This window comes from Henckelia pumila, chromosome 2 (assembly GCF_033568475.1).
Source record: "Henckelia pumila isolate YLH828 chromosome 2, ASM3356847v2, whole genome shotgun sequence".
Classification (NCBI taxonomy): domain Eukaryota; kingdom Viridiplantae; phylum Streptophyta; class Magnoliopsida; order Lamiales; family Gesneriaceae; genus Henckelia; species Henckelia pumila.
In genome coordinates this window covers 104,320,506-104,345,061 of record NC_133121.1, presented here as the reverse complement: position 1 = coordinate 104,345,061, position 24,556 = coordinate 104,320,506, and the positions used below count along the sequence as shown (strand labels likewise).

Sequence of the window (24,556 nt, the reverse complement as noted above, 5' to 3'; positions counted from 1 at the left end):
TAATACATGGAATGTGAATGCAAAAAAAAAAAAAAAAAAACCCCTAGAAACTAATAATTGCAATGTTCAAAATTCTAAATAGGCTAAAGCGAATAATAATTGCAACGTTGAGAATTTAAAATAGGTCAAAGCGAATATGTGCAAATGAATTGACCATAAGTTCTTCTAAAAATATCGAATTCTTTCTATCAAAAAAAAATATCGAATTCTTAAGTTACATCGGATCAAAATAGACCCTTGATAAAAATTTGTGGGAAATAAGTTGTCCAATGTAACTTGGATAAAATTAGGTTTGAACTCCATTGTATCATATTTTTTGAGCTATATCATATTACACATATATATATATTTGTAGGATCGAACGTTGCTATTTTATCAAAAGTTATTATTGATATTAACGCACAATTCAAATATTTTAAGTTGTATAATAATTTAAACCCCGTGTTAGACGGACTCGATCGAACCGGGAGATTCATTTTGCATTTGTACCTCAACGATATTTACTATGCATTTTGTGGTCCTAAGTATGTCTCACTCTGACCCTACAATTTGACAACCCATGGCAAAAGTATGCCCATCATGGAGATGAGTGGCTAGACCTGGCCAAGGGCCGGGTTCGGCCCGGAACCGGCCCGTGGTCAACAGGCCGGTTAACCGGGTCAACGGGCCCGACTCGGAACCGGGACCGGACCGGCCACTAGGCTGTTCGGTCCCGGTTTTCCCTTAGGAAAACCGGCAACCCGGCGGGTCCGACCCACCGGATTGCACGGGTTGGTTTCAACCCGGCGGGTTGGACACGTGGCGCCCATCGGGGCGCCAGATGATCCAACGGCCACTAGCAAGTGGCCGTTGGATCTCTCAACGGCCACGATTTTGTGGCTGTTGAAACCCGCCCGACCCGGCGGGTCGGCCCGCTGGACCCGCCGGGTCAACCGAAATTTTTTTTTTCTAAAAAAAACCTATTTGTTATCTATAAATACCTCCAACCTCCTTTCATTTTGTTTACACAATTCTCTCTATTCTCAATTCCTTTTAATTTTTTGAATTATCAAAAATATCAAGTTTCGATTATTGGTTTATTGTCAATTGTTGATTTATTTTCATATTTATACAATTACAAATGTTCGGAGCGGGATCAAGTCATAGGGGTGACAAAGGAAAAAGAAAGGAAAAGAGAATCATATCACCCGAGGTCGAGTATCCTCAATTCAATGTCGATGGATTTGATCTTGAATTTTTCGATGATGAAATTCAAGAAATTCGACAAGAGGCACAACAAAGACAACAAGTTGAACAAACACCACCACCACCACGTCATCATGCAAGTCAAGAAAGTATGAACGATCCGGCGGCCTCTCAAAGACAAACTCGAGCGGTGCCTCGCCCGACATCCGATATCTTCACCAAATACTTCGACAAGGTGACGCTTTCCTCCGGTGATTTGCAAGCCAAATGCAAATATTGTTCAAAATGTTACAAATTTAAACAAGGAGGTGGTTATGGATCTTTGACGCAACATATCGAGAAAAATCATCCGGTGAAAATTGGTATTGATCGTGGTCAAACTCAAATTCCGACATTCTCTTCTCAATCGGATAATGAATCTCAACTATTTAAATATAACGAAGCTAGATTTAGAGAAGAAACGACTAAATTTTGTGCAATTGAACAACTTTCTTTTAGTTTTAACGATAAATTATCTTTTGAAAATTGGTTTTCTACAAGTGCAAATCCTTTTATTAGACATATTCCAAGAAATAGTCTCAAACGCACAATAAAAAAGTTAGTCGTTGATCAAAAGAAAGAATTAATTAAGGAATTTTATAGTTTGAATAATAAAGTTTCTTTGTGTTCCGATATTTGGAGTGATCATTGGCAAAGCTGTTCATATATGGGTATTACATGTCATTGGATTGATAATAATTGGAACATTCAAAAAAAGTTGCTTGCATATAGATGTTTCAATGAATCACACACGGCACAAAATATTTCGCAACTTATATTTGTTATTTTAGAAGAATATGGTCTAACTACCAAAGTTTTTTCAATGTCTTTTGATAATGCTAGTGCAAATACTTCTAGTATTAGTGAGCTTATTGAAATATGTAAACCATCACTAGGTGGCAAATTTTTTCATATTAGATGCACATGTCATATTTTAAATTTGTGTGTTCAAGATGGACTAAAAAATTTAGGCACACATATTCAACCAATTAGAAACGTTATTCATTATTGATGGACGCACCCCCAAGTTATGAAGCAATAGGAAAATTTTGTAGAGTAAATGGTATGAAGCCTAAGCGGTTTGCACGAGACGTTCCAACTCGTTGGAATTCAACATATAAATTGTTATTATCCTCTTTTGAATATAAATATTTATTATGTACATTTTTTCATCAATTTGTTCAAGCTCGTGATATTTATTTGTTTTCAAATCAATGGAACATATGCACTAGTATTTGTGAAATTTTAAAAGTTTTTAATGATGCTAGTGACCAATTATCCGGTGTTTATTACCCTACTTCTCATTTAGTTTTAACACATTGTTGCAACATTGCTTGTATTTTTCATGAACATGTTAATTCTAATGATAGTGATTTATCTCAATGTATTCTCGTCATGAAAGCAAAATGGAAAAAATATTTTTTGGTCATTCCTGAAATTTTTTTATGTGCTTTTGTTTTAGATCCTAGACTTAAATTAGATGGCTTAAGCGACATGTTAACATTATATTATGAATCTTTGGAGCCTATTGCGAAAACAATTCCTTCTATCTCATTGATTTTGTTTAATATTAAAACTCATTTACTTGATATTTATAATTAATATAACATCAAATATGGTTGACAAATTGTTTCACATGAAACACAATCCACTGCAACTAGTAATGTTACTTCTAAACTTACTAAAGCACAACTTTTATTAAGAAAACGGACGAAACGTCCATGAGGATCCTCAAGTTTCAGTCAGGAACTTGAGAATTATTTTATCACTACTTTTGATTTTAGTGATACAGATGAGGAAAATTTCGACATTTTGAGATGGTGGTCGCAAAAAACACAAATATATCCAATTTTGGCTATAATGGCAAAAGAAATTCTAGCTTGTCCGGTTTCAACAGTTGCAGTGGAGCAAGCATTTAGTATTGGAGGAAATACATTGGACGAGAGACGTTCTAGCTTAAGACCAGAAAATTTGAAAGTCCAATGTTTGCTCAATGATTTGTCAAAAGCCGCAACTCGAACACAACATATTCAAAGTGATGAAGAAGACCAAGATGATACCGAAGGAACATCCGGAACTACGACGGGAGAAAATGCGAGTGAAGTAGAATAAAATGTAATAGATTTGTAATATTAAGTCATAAGATATTAAGATGTTGAAATTCTAATATATTGTTTATTTAATAAATATAATAGATTTTTATTATGGAGATATGAAATATTTGATTGAGATTATTTAATGAATATGTCTTATTAAAAATCTGTTTAAAAATTTTTAAAAAATTAAATTTCGAAGGTGCAGCGCCCAGCACTGCATTGGCAGCGCTGGGGCGCTGCAATTTTTTTTTTTTAAAAAAAAAGTAGCCCGGGTCAGCTCGGACCCTGACCCGGACCGCCGACCGGAACCGCCGGTTCACCGACCCGAACCGGAACCGGCCATTGGCGGGCCGGTTAAGGGTTGGTTAAAAGCCGACCCGGACCCGGACCGTGGCCAGGTCTATGAGTGGCTTAAACTTATTTATTATTTATTTTTATTCTTTTATTAAAAAAAACAAAAATTAATAAAGATAGTCGAAAGGAGCCTAGGCCCGTGATACAGCAAGGACACGAAATTTTAATTAGCTTTGATTAAACATGAATTGCAAATATGAGAAAATAACCGTGTTAAATTTTATAAAACACCAAGCATATATTTAACTATGTAACAAAATCTATGTTCTATTTATTCACAATCAATTCAAGTAGCGTTTGCAAATGCTTTTTTTGTTTATAGTAAGTTGACATTCAAAATAAATTTATAATTATCTTTTTTTATGGCGTTGTAACCCGCAACCGCTATCTTTCGATGCATACTGGATAAACTTTTGGAACCAAACCGGACAAGCCCCTGTGCGATAGGCTAGTCCAAGAAATTGTTGGAAGAAAAAATGGGACATCTGGCTTCTGAACAAACGTTCACCTACTTCACCAATATTTACACCTCATTCGGGTTATCGTTATCTTATATTGCTCTCACTTTTATCTATTTTAATTTACAAGAGATTATTTCTTTAAATTCATTAAACTGTATATCTTTTTTTTTTTTAAAAAAAAGAGGAAAATGAATTTCCTTCAAAGTATTTTCACACACCAAAAGACAGATCACTACAGCGAATAAAAAGATAAATTAATTTCAATATCCCAAATTGGGAAGGGAAAAATCGAATGGAAATCCATCAGATAAAAATAAACCCACTTACAGATATCGTGCACATATTACAAAATACACATATATAAGGGAACAAAAAGATAGTTATAATTGTCCACAAAACTAAAAGTTCGGAGAAATTACTGCAAAATTATTACATGAACCTCAGGTGCTACTATGTCTTTTTTTCAGGAAACAATACCTCCTCCAGAAAATTTTCGTCTCCTTTCAGCAAATTTGGTTGCAAACTGTGTGAGATTAATCGTAGTTTCGAATATTCCATTACGTGGTAAGAACCGAATAGTAGATCTCATACACGACTTCGAAGAGTTCAAATAAGTGGATCAAGCATCGCTCAATGGCTCAGATTCTGTATCTTTTTCCTTCAACATAGTCCATTCCTCCATCTCTGGTATCATACATATGCACATAAGAATAAATGGTACAATTGTATTATAAATCCTAACAAGAGTACAACAACCATTTATCAGAACTAATAACTAGTATCAGTAAATGAATTATTTCTGAATTTAGGCCTTTTTGCAAATTTTTAATATACTTTTTCACAGAGAATTGAATATGATGATAATTAGGAGAATGACATTTTGTTTGATGTTATCAACACAATTAAATAAGTATTTGGACAACATTTTACCAAAAGTTCGATTAAATCCACTTGCTATCGTCCTTAACTTAGGTTGCGCTTGGAATTGATATGATTTCAAATTCCTTTACTTGGTTGGATGAACATGTTATGTAATTTCAATAGTAATTATGATGGATTTCAAATACAACCAAGATGAGTGTATGAGTGTCATTTGAAATCCTTCATCAAATCCCTCTGTCCAAATTAAATCCATTAATCCAAGTGCAACCTTGAATAAAGCAAGGGAAATTTCAAAAGAAAATCTAACAACTTGACCGAAGATTTTGGTACTACACAAGGTGAAACGGGGATTTCAGAAAGAAAAGCATCTGGCTATTTTTTAGTATAAAAAAATATATAGTTTTAAGAAATTTTTAGTGATACTTCCCATTTATGATGTCACGCTTGGACTTTCCAAGAGTGGTCTATTAAATGTTCATTGGCAGCAGAATACTCACTTGGCTTATCCCCAATTGCCGCGAGCCGTTTTTGAAGAATAGATGCTACAAAGAGGAATATGGAGCACATGCCAAACATAACAGTGATGGGGAATGCGTTAACCTACACAAACACATCAAGAAACTGTTAACAATCTTCATTGTAGCCGGTAAGTAACATAAAGTAAATCCCTCAAGTTCAAATATTTCCATCTTCAGGATGTTTATTGTGTGCCTTAGGACACTTGTCAAGTTCCAATGTCTTTTTAAGTCATAGTTCACCAGCATTAGAATGTCTGAAGCTGAGGATATAAGTCAGCACTAATTATATTAAAACTGTGGAACAGTAGGGAAAGCCACCATATGTTATTGTCCAGGAATGCTAATTTGGGTAGATGTGTAGGGAAAAGAAACTTCAGGGAAATACAGTTTATTGAACAAAGAAAACTGAGAATAACAGTTATGTGCCACTTGAATAGAAATAGTCAAGAAACATACATTGTACAGCACGATGCAGACAAAGATGTTTAGTGGGATTCGAAAGAAGTTCATGATGGTGCTTCGAGCCTCCTCTGGAATGTATTGGGATCTCATCTTCATAATGGATGGCCAGAAAATTCCAACACAAGCTTCAAAAACACAGAAGCCAAGAAGTTGAAGACTGCCTGAAAAAGAGATGCCACCCCTTTTCACGTCTGAAGGAGGTACCAAGAACTGCCACAAAAGAGTAAGAAGTTAACCCAAGTTCACCAAGACAATAGAAATTTCACAGAGACAGTGAAAATAGATATGATCAACCTAGAAAATATTAGTTAAGGTTTAGAGGAAGTATTGACCTACATTCGTCAATACGGGGAGCAAAAGAGAGGCTGACGAAATGACAAATACGATCTGCATGTAGACCTCAACTCTAAGAGTGTTGCGGGCTAATAAGCGAGATGCAATTGAGCTTCCCAACATTGAAGACAACATGAAATTCGCAAAAATAAAACCATGGGGAATTTCTTCATCATTTGGACTCAGAGCAGGCGTCCAGAGGAACACAAATGTATACATAGAACCTTCAAAGAGGGACTGTATAGCGCCAAGTAATGCAATCTTCTCATCTGACAATTAAAACCATTATAAGAATTCCATGCGAAGGAGGCAAAAAGGAAAGGAAAGAAAAAAGACAACATCGTTGTCCTACAAATCCAAGTTTTGTTTAGGAAGATAAGAACCTAGAACTGGAACCTTTCGCTTCACTTTGAAGGGGAAAGAATTAACAAATAGCTTGAAAGATATTTCTACAACAGATTAGGAAAACCTGAAGCAATTGCTACTGCTGCGCCTTTGAATTGACTTAAAAGGTCCTTGCTCTCTGAAGTGTCCCCGTGGTTCTCGGTCCACGATGACAATATGATAGCCATTCCAATAGCTAGAAGTATCCCAGCAGCATCAAAGGGAGATACAGGGCCAAGATTCAAGGAATCAACTAGCAGATTTCCAACCAATCCGGAGAGAATGGCAACAAGACCATTGCCAAGGAATATTGCCTTAGAGAAAATTATTGAGAGCCACTGCTGATCAAAACCTCTCTGCGAAGAAAGATTGAAATTGAAGACTTCAGACTTCAGACTTCAGTCGATAACCATGAATCAATAGATACTATACAGTACTATAACTCCAAATATATGTTGTACAGACACACCACCTTGAAGTGTTCAGCCACTAGCCATGATTCAAATGCTGAAAACAATAGAGACGTGGCAATACCACCCAAAATACGCCCGACCATCAGCACCTTGTACTGGGGAGAATGCTTGGTCAAGCAGCTGAGAATGTAAGTAATGCAGTAAGTAACACAAGCTCTCTTCCGCCCCCTGCAATTTCATAGTCATAAACAATTGGGAGAGATATTCAGAACGATAATCAATTTGCATTAGCTCAGGAAGATATCTCACTGTTTGTCTGCTAGGGACCCAACAATTGTTCCAAACAACATGGAAGATCCAAATCCAGCAATAAACAGCTGCCCAATTTCACCTTTCCCAAAACCATATGTACTGTAGAGGTAGTAAACATATGGACCCTGCAACCAGTCACCAGCTATTTGCCACATGAAAAACATAATCAGCAACACAAATTATAGGTCGCAGATATATTTCTTGAAATAAAATGTAAGTTTCAGAACCTCTTAAACTAACTCTCCACCATTTAATTAGACACCAGAATGGATAACAAATATGGTAAAGGAACCCGTCATTTAAGAATCGATTTTATATTCTGTGAAAACCAGTATAAACCAAAGAATAAAGTAGAGATCATACGGGACGAAGGGATATAATTGTTTTTTTAACATGCAATATTTATCAATATACAATGCAATCCTGTGATATAAACATATAACCGTCCATCATGATTGGGCCCATAAGTACAAATCTATTTGACCACAGTGACATGGATATAAATCTAGACCCAGAAACTGATTTTCAAGTGATATATAGATTTCAAGGGTCTTCAGGTCTAACGCATAAATATCAGATTCAATACAGATCACTTATTTATATCAGTCAAAGAAAGCATAAGAAAAATTAACTAAATAATAATCACGCACTAAATTCTGCAAGTTATAAAAGTACAAGAATAATAATCGGCCACATATCCTCGAATTTTTTTTACTCAATCTTCACTTCTTATTTGTGACGCCATTTAGTCGAGCAAACACATGGATTCCCATTTCCAAAAAAAAAATGATACATGTTGAAAAATTCTCATTTGTTTACCATGGAAACTAAGCTCATAAAAAGGGAAAATTGCATGCAGTCGAATTTTACTCTCGAATCATCTACATCCCGGTTTCATAATTAGATCAAATAAAAACGTACGCACACGATGAGATTACATCAAATTCAATTATTCAACAGATCGCAGGTTTCGTTATAATTTCATCATACCCATCATAATCGAGTAAACAAGCACGTAATTGTTCTTGAAAGAATTGAAAGCAGCTGAGGTATTGATCCGATCTTTGCTACTCTTACTCAGCTCCAATGCAGCAACCACAGCTCCCACCGCCCCAAAAACCAAATAATAAAACAACTCCATATTTCCTCCAACACAGAAACAATGGAGACGAAAGAGTGCCTACGAAGAAAATGTATACATATCACAAACACACAGCAGAGTGTGTTTCGTGTGTGTAATTTGCTGGCGAGAGAGAGAGAGAAGACGCGGTTTTGTTTATGCTGTGAGAGTTGCGTGATCTTTATTTTTGTTCGATCGATCATGTACGTTTACCGGGATTGCGACACGTGGCGGGTTCCGGATCATTGGATCTGTTTCGATTTTTAGCGGGTTACAAACGGATCTTTGAAGAAGGATTGGGGAGCTTGTGGGACGTGGATTTCGCCATCTGTTAATATCAGCCGTTGGATTTCAACCGTAGGACGTTACTTGGCGGGTTGTGCTTGGGTTTGATTCGAAGGATTCCAAGTTACAAATATTTTTAAAAAAAATTAATTAATTAATTAATTGTGAATTTAAAATCTAGTGTTGTACGTATTTATCTAAATAAACTTGTAAATTTGAAATTTCTAACTTCAAATCGATCCATATTAAACTAAACTTATGCGGGGTTCTGTTGCTCGCTAAAAGAATTTAGAATACTACCAAAGTTACAATCAATATATCGTATAACGATATTTATTATATCGTGATATTTTGCTGTAATCTCCTGAGATTTTGATATTATAATATTAGATTTTGCAATCAATGTATTATGAGATTTGATAAATTAAATTTGTGTATTAAATTTTGTATGATGTAAAAATTATTGTACAAATTTTGTTGTACATATAACATTACTCAAGAATTTAACAAAATAACATTTGTTTTGACTATGAATTTGAAACATAATTTTCTCAATATTTAATATATGTTTGGTTGTTTCATACATACTTGAAGGTTATTTTTTAAAATAAATAAATAAAAATTAAGAAAGATGACAGTTTAACAATAATGTTTGACCAACATTATTTTTCAGATCATCTCGTATTATGGCGAATACAATAATAACAGCTATGCTTGGAAAATGAGAATGGGTGAATTTCATTTAATTGGCTTAGCAAATGTCACATGGGATTGACATAGGAAGATGTAGCATGACATATTCGGAGACCTAATTCCCAAGAACTTGTGCCCATATTTTGCTACATTTGGCTCATCAATTCTTTTTTTTTTTTTTTTCAAAGTTTGACATGTACCCATAACCTTTGGTAACTATAAAATAAGATTATTTTAGATTTCGATTCGTTTTTCGGTTTCAGATTAAGGGAAGATATGGGGATGATATGTTTGCATTAAATATATAGTCGTTTTGTTTAGCTCGTAGAAGGGTCGCTTTGTTTTCGTGTCGATTTGAAGCTTCAAACAGATGCTTTTTCTCCCTAAAACTACGTTGGAATCAATATCTAGTTTATTGGAGCAAATGGATTAAATTATTCATCATGCATAGTACATGTCTTAGAAAAACCTTGAGTCAAACTTAAAAGCATTTATCTAGATTACATATGCGCACTTGCAGCGATCTAGAATAGAAATGTTTATTGATTATAATTGAATGTTGGCGTTTAAAAAATTATTCAATCCATAGAAGGATCGATCTTGATTCATTTCAGGCGATTGAGTCGTTGTACTACAAATATGGCTTATAAATAATCGGATTTGGTTGCTATGTGTCTACAAGTTTTATTTATTTGTTTATTTTAAATGTAAGTCAATGTTCTTTCGACCCAAATGGGATGACTCTTTCTTGTCCGCATTTCAAATATATATTTTAAGAAATACAAGAAAGGTGTTCGTATTGATCAAAATTGAAGGATAGTTATGTCAAACACATCACATTTAAAACATTTAAGTGTAAGAGCAGTCAATTTTGAGGGATATATGAGGAAATTGCACATGGATCGAGTTCTAAATTTTATCAGAAAAAGGTGCTAGTGATAGTGAGCTTGATAGTGAATAATTCCATGTGAAGACCATCCAACTAAAATTGCCAATGCAACAATTTTCTTGCTTTTTAAGAAATTCTTGGGATGTATAATAACAAACTAAATAAGGAGAAATAATTACGTGCTAAATTATTATTTTGATCACTACATGTTGAGTGGCTGTGGGTGCAATGCACGTTCGGTAAGGAGAAATCTGAAGAGATAACAAGACATGGACAATCAGATTGGCACGTAATTCTATCCACATTGGGCACATTCCGTTGCCCATATTCATTCATCTAAACAAATAGAATGTGAAGATCGATCCAAATGGTATTTCACACATCTAGATAAATGAAAAGCATTTTCGAAGTAAATTCAAAAATTATTCGTCATACGAGTCATTCATTACCTTCCAACAGACAGGTTTAAGCATCCAAAATCTTGCAAAAACATAGGCCAAAAGTCACTACACGGCACATGTACACAATGTTCAAACTGTACAAAGAATGTGTTCAGCAGCAGAGATGACACCAACGTATAATAAATACTAACGGAAGAGTGTCCTCGTTCTATCAAAAAACTGAGATCTTAGTCTTACAAGCGAACTTCAGATGGTAAAATCAATAAAATGCCAGGAGGTGATATATGTCCACGCATTCATAAGTTGAATCAAGATGATTTTTCGAGCCGGTACATTGTAATCTCTTGTTGCTTGAAGTACCGACGGTCCTCTTCATCAACAAGAACTAGGTTCAAATAGTACTTCACACTAAATTTGTTGTTGATGTTTCGATACGTAGGAGTTAGCTCATACGGGCTTAGGAACAATCTGACTGGAATTGATTCACCTGTCAAATTAGTGTTGAAGATGTAAATCATCTTATTTGTCAAAATCATTACAGGTTGTGAACTTCAAAAAGGTATCTAATTTAAGGACCTAAAAAGGGAGGTACATGTCCGGTTAGCCGGCTACTCTTTATCAACCAATTTGTATAAGCATGGATTGCAAAGTAACGCATCTTTTTATACCTCTGACTGGAGTACCATCCATCAGTTCAAACTTGGCTAGTGTCTCTGTTTCTACGTGGGTGTTTGTCCCTGATCCTGTTGATTCTCGGCGTCTAATCTCAAGATCCATGTTTTTTATCTTGATTCTCACAAGAAGGAAGTATATTTTTCCGAGGATGACATCTTTAAGATGATACCTAGACATTTAAAATTTCAAGTAACAGTCCATTAACATACCACAAACGTCATTCAAATGCATATTTATTTATACCAGAATTCAGAAGTGTAATAATTTTGAATGAGATACGTAATTGAAGTTAAAGGTCATAACATGATTTGTAACTCACTTGCTCTTATTGTACTCAAACTCGATATGAAGACAATCTTCGATTCCAACTTCCATCTACATATAGAAGATCACATGTTAAGATAACATATTCTAGTGATACCTTGCATAGATGCATCAAAAATCACAAGGTGGCACACCCATGGAATACTTATATAACCCTCAGATGGAACACCCATGGAATAAAAATTACTGTAAAGAACAATACCTTGATACTATTATTGATAGATGGAAGAGGGCTATAGTTCCGAACCTGATCCATAGAAAACAGAAGACCAAATTAAGTGATTGGGAATATTTCAGCAGTTAAAAAGCTTACAAGGGGCAAACACTTAAGAGTTATGACTTATGAGCACCAACAAAAAAGAAAAGCCCAACACATGGATCACAGAAGGAAAACAGGAAAATTTGAAGACTGATTCCTGCCATAATGGCTCCTTCAATGTGATTATAAGATGGTAAAAACTATTAGTAAGCCAGGGGTGCATGAGTGGCCAAAACCGAAATGTATTTTAATTATCTTCAAGGTATAGAGGCAACAAGCAGTGAAAAATTTAATGCGTCTAACAGTTACATGAGATGTGACTGTGTGAGAATCAGTCTTTCATGCAGCAACAAGCAGTGAAGAATTTAAACCATCTAACAATTCAAGAGGTGTGACTGTGTGAGAATCAGTCTTTCGTGCATCAAGACTGTCGTTTTATCGGCAAGTTGGGATAAAGTCGTCGGCGTTGAAATGACAAACATATTCATATAATTTTGCGTCTTTGGTTCGTCGGCGTCTTCACAGACTAAGGTCATTACAAAATAACCAGGCAACAGCCTCAACCTTGATAATTATTTCACACGGCAGATTGCATCTCCATAAATTATAAAAATAAAACAAGACTCGAGAGAAATGCGGACATCGATGCATTCCCTTCAACATCAGAAAATTTTTTGTGGACAGTGTTGATGTTTCTTCATAAATCAAGAGAGTTTTAATGTTACCACAAAGTCCTGGTATTCCACGATGCTACCAGCATAGCCCCGACTTATGGTCACTTTGAGGACATACCTAAAAGCATAGAAATCTCTAAAGTTAGGCTACGATTTAATATCTAAAACTAGAAACATGTTATACAGTAAAAAGATAATGGTATATTGTTAATGCATGTAGAAAATGTAACGGTGACAGTTTTCTATGAACTTCACATCAGCAGTAAAATTTTTCGAAGGATACTCACAACATGATAAACAGACAAATGTCCCACTGCCATTAAACTAAATGAATCTAACTTCACGGAGCTCGTATTGTAAATACCAAAAGCACATTTTACACTTCCCCCAACAGGAAGAGAAACCATGGAAATTATGCAATTGATTTGTAATAACATGAGTAACATGCCATAAGAAACTATTTAATACGAAATTAGTAACTCACCTAAGCCGCACATTAACCCCGTTATAAGACTCGTAGGGCATCTCTACAGTCGAAAATTCAAAAGGAAATGTTTTCCGCTCATATATTTCTCCAGGAACATCCAGTTCACGAACTAGAGGAAAAGAAGAAGGCATATCAGAACTATTGTCAAGAGGATAATCCTTATGAGAATGGGAAATTATGCCATGAAGCTGCAGTGTGCTAAGTGTTCTAAATGGGCTTTTATAGCAAATAATAGAGAAAATTAATTGATCACCGCAAACCATTGCATGTTGGCGAAGCAAAAAAAGTTGGTAGGTGTTATAAATTAAAAAATTGGGAATGCAGCACATAGTTAAATTTATACATACCCAACGATGTGAAATCATAGAAGTTGCCTTTGTCAAAGTACATTTCTGCAAAGGAAATCAATAGTCAGAAACTGCAACAAGAGAAAAAGGGATGGTGTGAATAATATCCAGTATGAAGAATCAGCACGTGCTTAATTCAATCTTTCTATATGCTTTGATAATGTATGCCCATATATTCTAAAGTTATATTTCAAGTAGTAACTATGTAATACAAGTCAGAAATCCAAACACATAATAGAAGTAAAGCCAACTCTATAGCTGCTGCATTAAGTGCACAACATATGAGCAGAGAAATACCTATCTGACCAAGAAGCTCAACTTTGATTCCATTGTGTTCAACCTTCTTCCCCGACAATGGTTCAACTGATATCTGCAGAGCAGTGCACAGATATGCATGGCTAAACAGTCTTTTTTCGTATACAAAACTTAACAAAAACTTCTAGACATATGAACAATAATATCAACGACAAAACACAGCAAAACCTGGCCAGTGATGTTCTCTTGACTTTGAAAGAGAGGTACCATAATAGTTTGTCCATTTTCTTTCTTCAAAGGGACCTATTATATTATACAAATTATAAAACTAAAATGGAAGGAAAATGCAAGTTTGAGAATAAGCAATAAAAACTAGAAAGGTAGATCTCAAATAAATACAGCAAGTTAGCAACCAAATATCTTTGCAAAAAACAACATAACTATTTTTTGAATAAAAACAAGAAGCAGGCATATTAACGGGACATTATGGCATCCGCTGCTACAAATATCCATTGTCTCGTAAAATAATGTGAAAAACAAATCCCCGTGTAGAGGGTGACGAGACATAATGAACACTTATAGAAACAAACTACCAAATAATTTTTTTTAAAAAAAAGAAAACTGAAATGACATTCCAGGGTGATTCAATCTAGGTGAATTGGTGTGTTAATCCCACAAAAGAATTACAAAAAGGTTCAACTATTTGATCAAACAAATAAATAGAACCTGCTTTCGGGATTTCCCATCTGAAAACACAACGGAAATGTGGCATGCTGGCTTAAAAGCTCCAATTATGTAATTCTGCGGACATATAATGCAACAATTAACACGGTAAAAATAAAAAAACCCTCAAAAAAATTCATTCTAGTAGGTTTTGACGATTAACCATAGCTGAGATTTAAACCCTGACGGCTGACCCAATTCAAACACCTGTCCGTAACACCTGCAACATATTGGATCGACCAGACAAGCTCCGATTATTACTTCATATGAACAATTACGAAAGATCTAATCCAACAAAAATATTGAGACCACAATATGAGCTGAAAATGCAATATCTGGCGTGAAATGATAACAGAAATTGCGACTTTAAAAACCCTAAACGATCAGCTCTTTCGATTTCAAATCCATTCACCAAACAATTCGACTGAAAACAAAATCAACCATGCGTAGTAACTTACTTGTAAGAATATGTAAGAGGTTTTTGAAGAAGATCGCAGGTGATTGACAACGATCGACGATGAGAAATGCGATGGAGAGAGGAAATTACTCGAAGTCCAAAGCCAGCAGATTATTTTTTCCACCAAAATACCTTGATTAATTTCAACTATCGGAATTCGGAAACTTGTTTTCGTATTAATTAAAGAAGAAATTACAGGTGAAATTATTCCGGCAAATTGCTGAATGTTTTGCGCTATGCGCTCTAGCTATTTTTTTTTATCGCAATTTTTGTTAATTTGTATTATATTTTATATAGTTTTGTATCATATGATGTATGATGTTATACCATATTTTATGACTAGGAAGCTCAAAACAAAACATGTTTGCATTTGAGGATTTTTGAGCAAATTGCCTTTTTTTTTTCTTATCCAATCTATTTTATTGTTGTCATATTATTTATTTATTATTTATTTATTTTACATCAATTGAATTATTGAATTTAAATTATTAAATTATCTTCTATAAATAATATTATTCAAATTTTATTTATTGTTAAAAATACAAAAAATAATTTTATATATAATTCAATCAATCAAATCAAATAAACTATAATCTATAAATCAAATCAAATACTATATTCACTATCATTTCTTATTTATTTTTTATTACATTATATTATTTAGCTATATATTATTTATCATATCACTCAAACCAAACGGAGCCTTATTATATTGCATACTCGTGATTGCTTTTTGGTTGTATCGGTGTGTTCGAGGATTAACAAACTGAATTAACCGATCGAACTAAATTAATTTGAAATTTTGGTTTGGTATAATCAGGTTTTAATTTTCAAATGTGTTTGAATCGAAAGATTTTGATTCGATGAAAAGTTAGAGAAACTCTATTTTGTATATCCTTTTTTTTTAGTAACGTTAGAACCCGCAGTTGCTATAGCATGTAAATCACGATAGTCAGATAAACTGCACCGTGCATAAAATCGATCCCTGTGCAAGTGCAACATAATAATCCAGGAAATTATTGGTTGAAGGAAACGAAGATCTGACTATTGATCAAGTGTTTACCTACTCTATCAACTTGGACACTCTCTCGCAAACAACTCTAGTTTATATATTTTGATTTATTAAAGTAGTGTTTGTTGTCTCTAAAAATAATTGAGAAAAACTTTATAAATATAAGAGGGGTATTGACGGAGAGAAAAAAAAAAGAAATTACTGGAGAATAGAGACAATTACTTTAGGAACAACAAAGAAAATTCCACCATAATGTTTCCAGCATGCATATAGCCAAAGAGAAAAGAGATGGTTTTGGGTAGAGTTGCAAACGAAGTGAACTTATTCGTCAGCCTTATGAGCCCGCTCGATAAATATTTGATTTGTATTCGAGCTTATCGAACTCGAGCCGAATTCGAATATGTTCGAATTTTTTTTCGAGCCAAACTCGAGGCGAAATTACTCTGTTCGATAGTTCGCGAATAGTTCGCGAGCCTTAATATTTAATTAATATAATATAATTATATAATAAATATATATATTTTAAAAATTTTCCAAACATTTCGAACTTTCGAACCATAATATCCGAATATTTCACGAATAGGTTCGAATATTTCGAACCGAACTCGAACTCAAACTTCATTTCGAGCCGAACTTGAGCCAAAATATTTGAAATTATCGAACTTCGAATCGAGCTCGAACTCGAATATACTCTTATCGAGCCGAATTCGAGCCTTAAAATTTTACCATTATTCGGCTCGATTCGGTTCGTTTGCACCCCTAGTTTTGGTATTGATACAGCTGATTTAAAAAAAAAATTATAAAACATGGTTTCTTTTGTATTATCTTTTTAGAATAAAAAAATAGAAGCAAATCAAGTAATTAACCTTTAAATTAATAATAGAATCAATTTTATATTTGGATTTTGGATAAAGAAAAGTTTTTTCAATATTCAAAAGAGGGGTCTAGAAACCATATCTATTTCTTATTTTTGTGCTTGAAGACAACGCAAATATAGCAAGGAAGAAAAAGAAGTGGACATTCTGCAGATGAAGAGCCACCGATTATTCCAAATTTGTGTTGAAATTAGTACGTACACAATCGCATCATATTATGATTCAATATATTTTATTGAAATATTATATGATTTTAAAAATTTGAGTCATATTGTTATCCTCTAATATAATTTTTGGTAAAAAATAATAATATTTGGTCATACAAAATAGATAACAGAAAGATCAACAATGTTAAAAATAAAATATCACTAATGTAATATTTGGAATCTCTACTCTCTAGTATGCTGATTTGCTTGTTACGTAGATCATTTTCAATTGTAAAAGAAGAAAAAAAAGAGAAGCATAGTGAAAAAGAGTGTGTGTGTGTGTTGTTTGTCTTTCGATCACGCCACAGTGAAAAAGAGAGTCAACGAGAGTGAAATGGACATGTGGAAGAATCACCATAAATGAATCTGGGATTCGCCAATGGAATAGTTTCTCATGACTTTCTTGGATTTTTCAAAGCGTCTTCTTTAAATTCGAGGAGTTGCTAAGCACAATTTAATTGCCTTTGATTTCTTATCCAAGAACCTGGGGAAAACATCAACTGGGGCTTTTTTTTATATATATAGATTTTGTCTATTGATCAGTTAGCTATTTTTGGATTCTCTGGTCTCTTGGAAGGTGAGGCAATTCCTCTGTTTGATATAAACTCTGTATGAGATTACTTTACTTGTTTATCCCGCGAAAAGCTTAATCTTGATGGTGGGATCATTGAAGTGATTATTGTTCTATTAGCAGGGTTAGTGGTTCTTGGAATTGGGAACCAATGAAAATGGAGGAATGATTGAAATTGAAGGGGAAGATGTAGAAGAACTAAGAAACCAGGAGGAGGAAATGAGGAGAATGCCCCCCTGGACCAAGCAGATTACAATCCGAGGAATAGTTGCGAGTTTAATCATTGGAATACTTTATAGTATCATAGTCATGAAGCTCAATCTCAAGACCGGGCTTGTCCCAAATCTCAATGTATCAGCTGCTTTTCTTGCATTTGTGTTCGTGAGAACATGGACGAAACTTCTTCAGAAGGCCAATTTTGTGGCAGCTCCCTTCACTAAACAAGAAAATACTATTATTCAAACCTGTGCTGTTGCTTGCTATAGCATCGCTGTTGGAGGTTGGGAAGTTTCAAGATTTTGAAAATGCTTTCTTGAATGTGTCAGTTCCCGTGGTTTGTTCATTTGTTTGATTTCTTGGTCGGGTGTGGTGTATTAGGTGGCTTTGGTTCTTATCTTTTGGGATTAAGTAAGAGGACATATGAGCAGGTGGGAGTTGATACAGAGGGGAATTCACCCGGAAGCTATAAAGAACCGGGACTCGACTGGATGATCGGTTTTCTTTTCGTTGTAAGCTTTGTGGGGCTTTTGGCCTTGGTTCCTCTGAGAAAGGTACCTTTTATGTTATTGGTTCGAAGCTTGAATTCGAGTGTGTTTGTTCTGTTTGAAATTACATAGGGCGCCTTATTTTGACTCGAAAATCCCTGTGAATTGTGATTTTGACAGTCAGTATTCTGGTTTCCATTCCGCAGATAATGATTATAGATTATAACTTACCTTATCCAAGTGGAACTGCAACTGCTGTACTCATCAACGGATTTCACACTAGTAAAGGAGACAATATGGCGAAGTGGGTGTTTGTTCTAGCTATAATGAATCTATACATTTTCAAGCTTGGAAGTCGTAACAAAACTAACATGTGTACCGCTTTGTACTCTTCGTTTATCAGGAATCAGGTTCGTGGGTTCATGAAGTTCTTCTCGCTTAGTTTCATATGGTGTTTTTTCCAATGGTTTTATGCCGGCGAGAACAATGTGGATTTATCAATTTCCCTACTTTCGGATTGGGAGCTTGGAAACAAACGTGCATACTCGACTCATGTTCTTTGAAACTTTAAGAAAATTTTCCATCACAACTGATATGAGATGTTAAACTCTGCAGATTTTACTTTGATTTCAGCTTGACTTATGTGGGAGCGGGAATGATTTGCTCCCATTTAGTGAATTTGTCATTGCTATTTGGAGCTGTTCTTTCTTGGGGACTCATGTGGCCACTGATAAGTGAAAAGAAGGGAGATTGGTTCCCTCAAAATCTCAAGGAAAGCAGTATGAAGAGTCTCAATGGTTACAAAGTAAAGACTAAACTCTAAAGCACTCGTGATTTATTATCAGGTTTCACTCACTTCTGATTAACATCGAAATTATTGTGTCATGTTCATCTGTAGGTTTTCATATCTATCGCCCTTATTCTCTGCGACGGTCTTTACAATTTTCTCAAGACATTGTTTATTACAACTAAAAGCATGTACACTACATTCAACGAGAATCATCTTAAATCAGGTGAATCATCATATTTTAGTCACAACCCTTTCTTTTTTCCAGTCCTGTAATGATAAAAGACAACATTCTTATGCCGAGTTGTTGAAGAGAACATGCACATTTCAACAAGTTTCCTATCATTGCCAGTGGTCTTAAGTGATTTTGAAATGTCGAATATTGTCGTCTGTTTTAGCACTCCATGATCTGATTTAATTTTGGTCCATTACTACAGTTTCGGACAGCAAGAATCGATATGTATACATTCGGAAACGGAATGAAGTGTTCACAAGAGAGAGCATTCCTCTGTGGATGGCATGTGTGGGATACATCTTTTTCTCTGTAATCTCCGTAATCATGATCCCGATAATGTTTCCTCAGCTCAAATGGTATTATGTTCTTGCTGCTTATGTTCTTGCGCCATCTCTAAGCTTCTGTAACGCCTATGGTGCTGGTCTGACCGATATGAACATGGCCTATAACTACGGAAAAGTCGCGCTTTTCGTGCTAGCAGCTTTATCTGGGAAAAACAATGGTGTTGTTGCTGGACTGATCGGGTGTGGACTCATAAAGTCCATCGTTTCCATATCATCGGACTTGATGCATGATTTCAAAACAGGGCATCTCACATTAACCTCTCCAAGATCAATGCTCGTTAGCCAAGGCATCGGCACCGCCATCGGGTGCATAGTCGCTCCATTTTCGTTCTTCCTTTTCTACAAAGCCTTCGACGTGGGGAAACGGAGACTACAAGGCCCCTTACGCTTTAATATACCGAAACATGGCGATTCTTGGCGTGGAAGGGTTCTCCGCACTTCCACGGCCATTGCTTGCAGATGTGTTATGGGTTTTTCTCTTTCGCAATTCTGGCTAATCTTTTGAGAGACGTGGCGCCTGAGAGGTTGGGAAAATGGGTTCCTCTCCCGATGGCCATGGCCGTGCCGCTCCTTGTCGGGGCATATTTTGCCATTGATATGTGTGTGGGGAGCTTGGTGGTGTTTGTTTGGGGTAAGGTTGATAGAAGAAAGGCTAATGCAATGGTCCCTGCCGTTGCTTCTGGTTTGATTTGCGGGGATGGGTTGTGGATTCTTCCTTCATCCATTCTGGCTTTAGCCAAGATTAATCCTCCCATTTGCATGCTCTTTTTGCCTTCGAGATGAATTCATTATAGAAACAAGAGAAGATGAAACTAGGCTAGTGGTATAATGTAAGTGTTCAGCATGATTTTCGGTTCTAAATCGTGAAGAAATTATATTGAAGTGTGATATCCTTTTCAGAAATCAATAGTCCGACCACAACTAACATTTGAGATTTCAAACACTGAGCTTTGATCTCCTGAACACTCACAGTGGACACCTATATGAATATCGGCTGACATGATATTCACCCATTGGATGTACAAGACGTCACGCCACGCCAGCCTATTCTCACGCTAATTCCCCATAACGGGTGCCATGAGATCAAAATTCTTCAAACAACTTCTCAAATGTGTTTCAACAAAAAATAAATGTTCTAAGGCTTGGGATTTGACATCTATTTTTAGTCCAACCAATTTAACATCTTACATTGATTTTTCGATCGAAAAATGAATCAGTCTTAGTTGGCGCCTGTATTTTATAGTTTCTTTCACACACGCACATTCACACATGTGTGTGTGTTTTGCTCACCGGTATTATATTTATACATAATGGCTAATACGAATTAAAAATTAGCGGTCAAAGTACGACTTCTCGGAGAAGTTTCCTCTTTGGTAGCAATTTAGACTTTTTAGATGGAATAATTGTAATTAACTCCTCTAATTAGCAATCGTTAATAAAAGCTTCTTCCATGCTATAAAATTAAATAAAATAACTGTTGAATTGATATTTAGTTTGGTTTATTGCCAATATATATTAAAATATTTAGTTTGGTTTTATTAAAAAATAAAAATAATAATAAAAGGTTAACAATTTAAAGTTGAGAAATCGGATTAGACAAGCCCGGGGGCTATTTTGCTGGTTTACGAGTTTGGGCACACAGAATTAGACTGATCGGACTTTCACGACTCTAATTTGTTTTATTTTATTCTAAATTTTGACCTCTATTTATTATTTATTTTTCTATATATTTAATAAAACAGAAAAAATTATAATAACATGCGACACATCCCCCCTAGATTCTCTACAAATGAATGAATTAGTATAGTTATCCAAAAAATAAATCATAATTAAATTAATTTTAGTTGCATCATGCGACCTATTATTTTTTAAAGTTAGTATATAAGCATAATAATTTAGAAAATATTTAGCCTTTTGCACGCCATGTTGTGTGCCCCAATATAATTCCTAAAATGTGCTTCGTTTCATGCTTCTTGCCAACACTACTTGTTTGCCGCCGGACTACTGCTCATTGTCCCAAGATTTTACTAACATTCGGGACCTAGGAAATACAAATTATATTTTAATTTAATTTAACTGAAAATATTAATGTTTGGTCTATACATTAGACAGCAAGATCTACATTATTCCGAGAGAATTACACTTATTTTTAAAACTATCAGATTACATAGATTTTATAGTATTAAAAAAAATAGTTTATTATAGAAAAATATTAACTTGACCTTGAAAATTACGAACATAATATAGAAAAATCGTTACTTATAAATATCACGTCAATGATTATTTATTATATCAAAATATCTGAAAATAAAATATTTTATTTTAAAAACTAAATGGATCAAAATAATTGTTTTCACAAATTTTTTTAAAAAAGGTACATTTCAAGACAGATGAGCATCGGAGGACAAAAAGTCAAAACTTGGTAATTTCAGCCAAATTGGGGGTCATTTTCATCTCCACCAAGCTCCTACAACAGTTTATAAATGATCTTCAATGAACTTGAATGATTCAAAAGTCCAAAAACGAAAAGGTGTTCGGTGCAAAAATCCCTTCAACCTCTGTCTCTCTCTTCGTAAGCTAATTATTTTCTTTATAACATAATAGCCTAGATCATAAATTTGTGGGATCTTTTTCGTATTTTTGGCGATTGAAGATATTTTCGCTTTTTCGCAGCTACGTGTGGTGGAAAAATGGCGGCGAATTTGAAAACTTACACGTTCGATGAGGTAGAGAAGCACAACAAATTAGAGGATTGCTGGCTTATCGTCCACGGCAAGGTCTGCACATAATCTCTTTGTTAATTTGCTTGATCGATTTCTCTTGTGTTTGATGCTCAATTTTGAGCCAGTTTGGATTTCATAAAAGTACTTTTTCTTATAAACTAAAAAAAACACTTTTTAAAAAAACTTTTCTAGTTTTGCTTTTGATACCAAACGGTAATATGCCTATATTTCTTTAGTTTTTTATTGGTACAAATTTGCCTTCATTTTGAAAACTGGGATGTTTGTGCTCAGTATTTCACATGGTTATACTGTATGGAATCACCCTTAAAATTAATTTCAGGGCAATATATGAATAACAGGCCTGTATTTCTTTAGTTTTATGGGTACAAATTTGCCTTCAAATGTTCCAAATTTATTTGACTAGGTGTATGATGTGAGCCCGTTCATAGAAGAACATCCTGGAGGCGAAGAAGTTATACTAGCATCTACTGGTAAAGTTGTTAATTAATTTTATACTATCATATGATAAGAGTACTATACTACTCTTGCTCTTTCTCCAGACTGAACGAAACGAATCATCCATTATTTTTTAGGAAAAGATGGCACGAGTGACTATGAAGACATCGGGCACAGTGAGTACGCCAAGGATTTGATGACCAAGTATATCATCGGCCAAATAGACATGTCCACCGTGCCTTCGAAACGGCCTTATCTTCCTCCGATGTCCGCGTACGAATCAAGCACGAATTCCTCGTTTCTGGCCAAGATTTTGCAGATTTTGGTGCCTCTTTTCGTTTTGGCATTTGCATATGCGCAATATTCCAAACAGAAGTAGCAAGTCTACACACGGAAGAGAGAATACTTATATCCATGGGTATACTTTTGATTGTTTTGGTCATGGCTTCTTTCCCTTTATTATTATGTGATGTAATATCTATCTGGTTTGTGAAATCTCCAGTTGAAATTTCGTTGGAAATAAAGTTTAGAGTTTATGCATTGTCAAATTTCTTACAGCTGATCTTTTTCTAGTATAAATCAAGGGTCATCAAATAGAGATTTCCAAAATACATTTCCTTGTGATCTTGTTCTTATCCGTTTTCTAACAGTAAGTTTGACTGTAATTAATGTTATTTCCTCCGTTCTTCGTACGCACAAAATCAAACCAGAAAATGGTGGTCAATTATGCCACCTGAAGATGTCAATCTTTTTTTTTTTTTTTTTTGAAGATGTCAATCTTGAAAATCAAACATCATGAGGTATTTTAATTTGTCATAATTCAAATGCACAGTTACCTCCGTTCAAATAATCTATACTATTCTTATATATATATAAACTCATCAGTACTAATATCTTTGTGCACGAGTTGTATGTTTGCACACTATATTTTTGTGAAAAAGGTTGTGATTATTTTGTTTTAGTTTATGCAATTTGGAGCCAATGAGCCCTTAGCCCAATGGCTAATGGCTAAGAGTGAGGCTTGCGACCAATTGGTTTCAGGTTCGATTTCCGTTGATTACGGGTAGTTTTTTTAATTTATTATTTAGGTAGATTTAAGTAGTTTCTTTGTCCGAGATAAGAAAATTTTGAATCAATGCTCAAATTCCGTTGGTCATTACATTATTGTAATTGATTATTTGTACTCTCGGATTTTTTTTTTTATCCAATTTGGAGGAGAGGAGATAATGTGTGGATATTTGAATTTTTTAAAAGTGGGTGTTAATTAATTTATCCAATTTGGAGAAGATAATGTGTGGCTATTTGAATTTTTTAAAAGTGGGTGTTAATTTAAAATATAATAACATATAGGCTTAAAAACTTTAAATCAAATACATAAATTTCAAATTATAAAAAATATAAGTTTCAAAATAATATAGTCTGAATTAAAATTTTGTGTTAAATTAAGTTTCATCTCTTATTCGCAAGAAAGAAAATGTACGAATTTTAAAATCTAAACAACAATATATATATATATATATATATATATATATATATAATCAAAATATGAAATCTCATCATTTATATATTTTATAAACAAAAAGTAAAACAAAATAAGCTCAAATAATATTAAAAT

General features: G+C 34.5%; 3 protein-coding genes and 1 pseudogene across 3 annotated transcripts; 2 read left to right on the top strand and 2 right to left on the bottom strand.

Annotated features, from left to right (window-relative positions):
* Positions 1 to 4,408: 4,408 nt before the first annotated feature.
* LOC140882171 (uncharacterized) lies at positions 4,409 to 8,700 on the bottom strand. Its single transcript, XM_073287985.1, has 8 exons — positions 8,430 to 8,700; positions 7,437 to 7,581; positions 7,187 to 7,355; positions 6,800 to 7,070; positions 6,334 to 6,599; positions 5,992 to 6,207; positions 5,515 to 5,617; positions 4,409 to 4,819 (listed from the first exon to the last, which is right to left on the bottom strand). Exons 1-8 carry the CDS (start codon positions 8,578 to 8,580, stop codon positions 4,755 to 4,757), a joined length of 1,386 nt encoding a protein of 461 aa, XP_073144086.1. The 5' UTR covers positions 8,581 to 8,700; the 3' UTR covers positions 4,409 to 4,754.
* A 2,211-nt stretch (positions 8,701 to 10,911) lies between these two features.
* Positions 10,912 to 15,235, bottom strand: LOC140881102 (vacuolar protein sorting-associated protein 26B). The gene is made up of 12 exons (XM_073286132.1): positions 15,030 to 15,235; positions 14,735 to 14,791; positions 14,575 to 14,649; positions 14,077 to 14,151; positions 13,891 to 13,963; positions 13,594 to 13,638; positions 13,244 to 13,355; positions 12,811 to 12,877; positions 12,029 to 12,073; positions 11,822 to 11,877; positions 11,496 to 11,671; positions 10,912 to 11,314 (listed from the first exon to the last, which is right to left on the bottom strand). Exons 2-12 carry the CDS (start codon positions 14,735 to 14,737, stop codon positions 11,136 to 11,138), a joined length of 906 nt encoding a protein of 301 aa, XP_073142233.1. The 5' UTR covers positions 14,738 to 14,791; positions 15,030 to 15,235; the 3' UTR covers positions 10,912 to 11,135.
* A 1,826-nt stretch (positions 15,236 to 17,061) lies between these two features.
* LOC140880910 (metal-nicotianamine transporter YSL3-like) lies at positions 17,062 to 20,910 on the top strand (annotated as a pseudogene).
* Positions 20,911 to 22,177: 1,267 nt separating this feature from the next.
* Positions 22,178 to 23,498, top strand: LOC140883837 (cytochrome b5-like). The gene is made up of 4 exons (XM_073290431.1): positions 22,178 to 22,334; positions 22,436 to 22,539; positions 22,910 to 22,976; positions 23,079 to 23,498. Exons 1-4 carry the CDS (start codon positions 22,256 to 22,258, stop codon positions 23,318 to 23,320), a joined length of 492 nt encoding a protein of 163 aa, XP_073146532.1. The 5' UTR covers positions 22,178 to 22,255; the 3' UTR covers positions 23,321 to 23,498.
* The last annotated feature ends 1,058 nt before the right edge of the window (positions 23,499 to 24,556 follow it).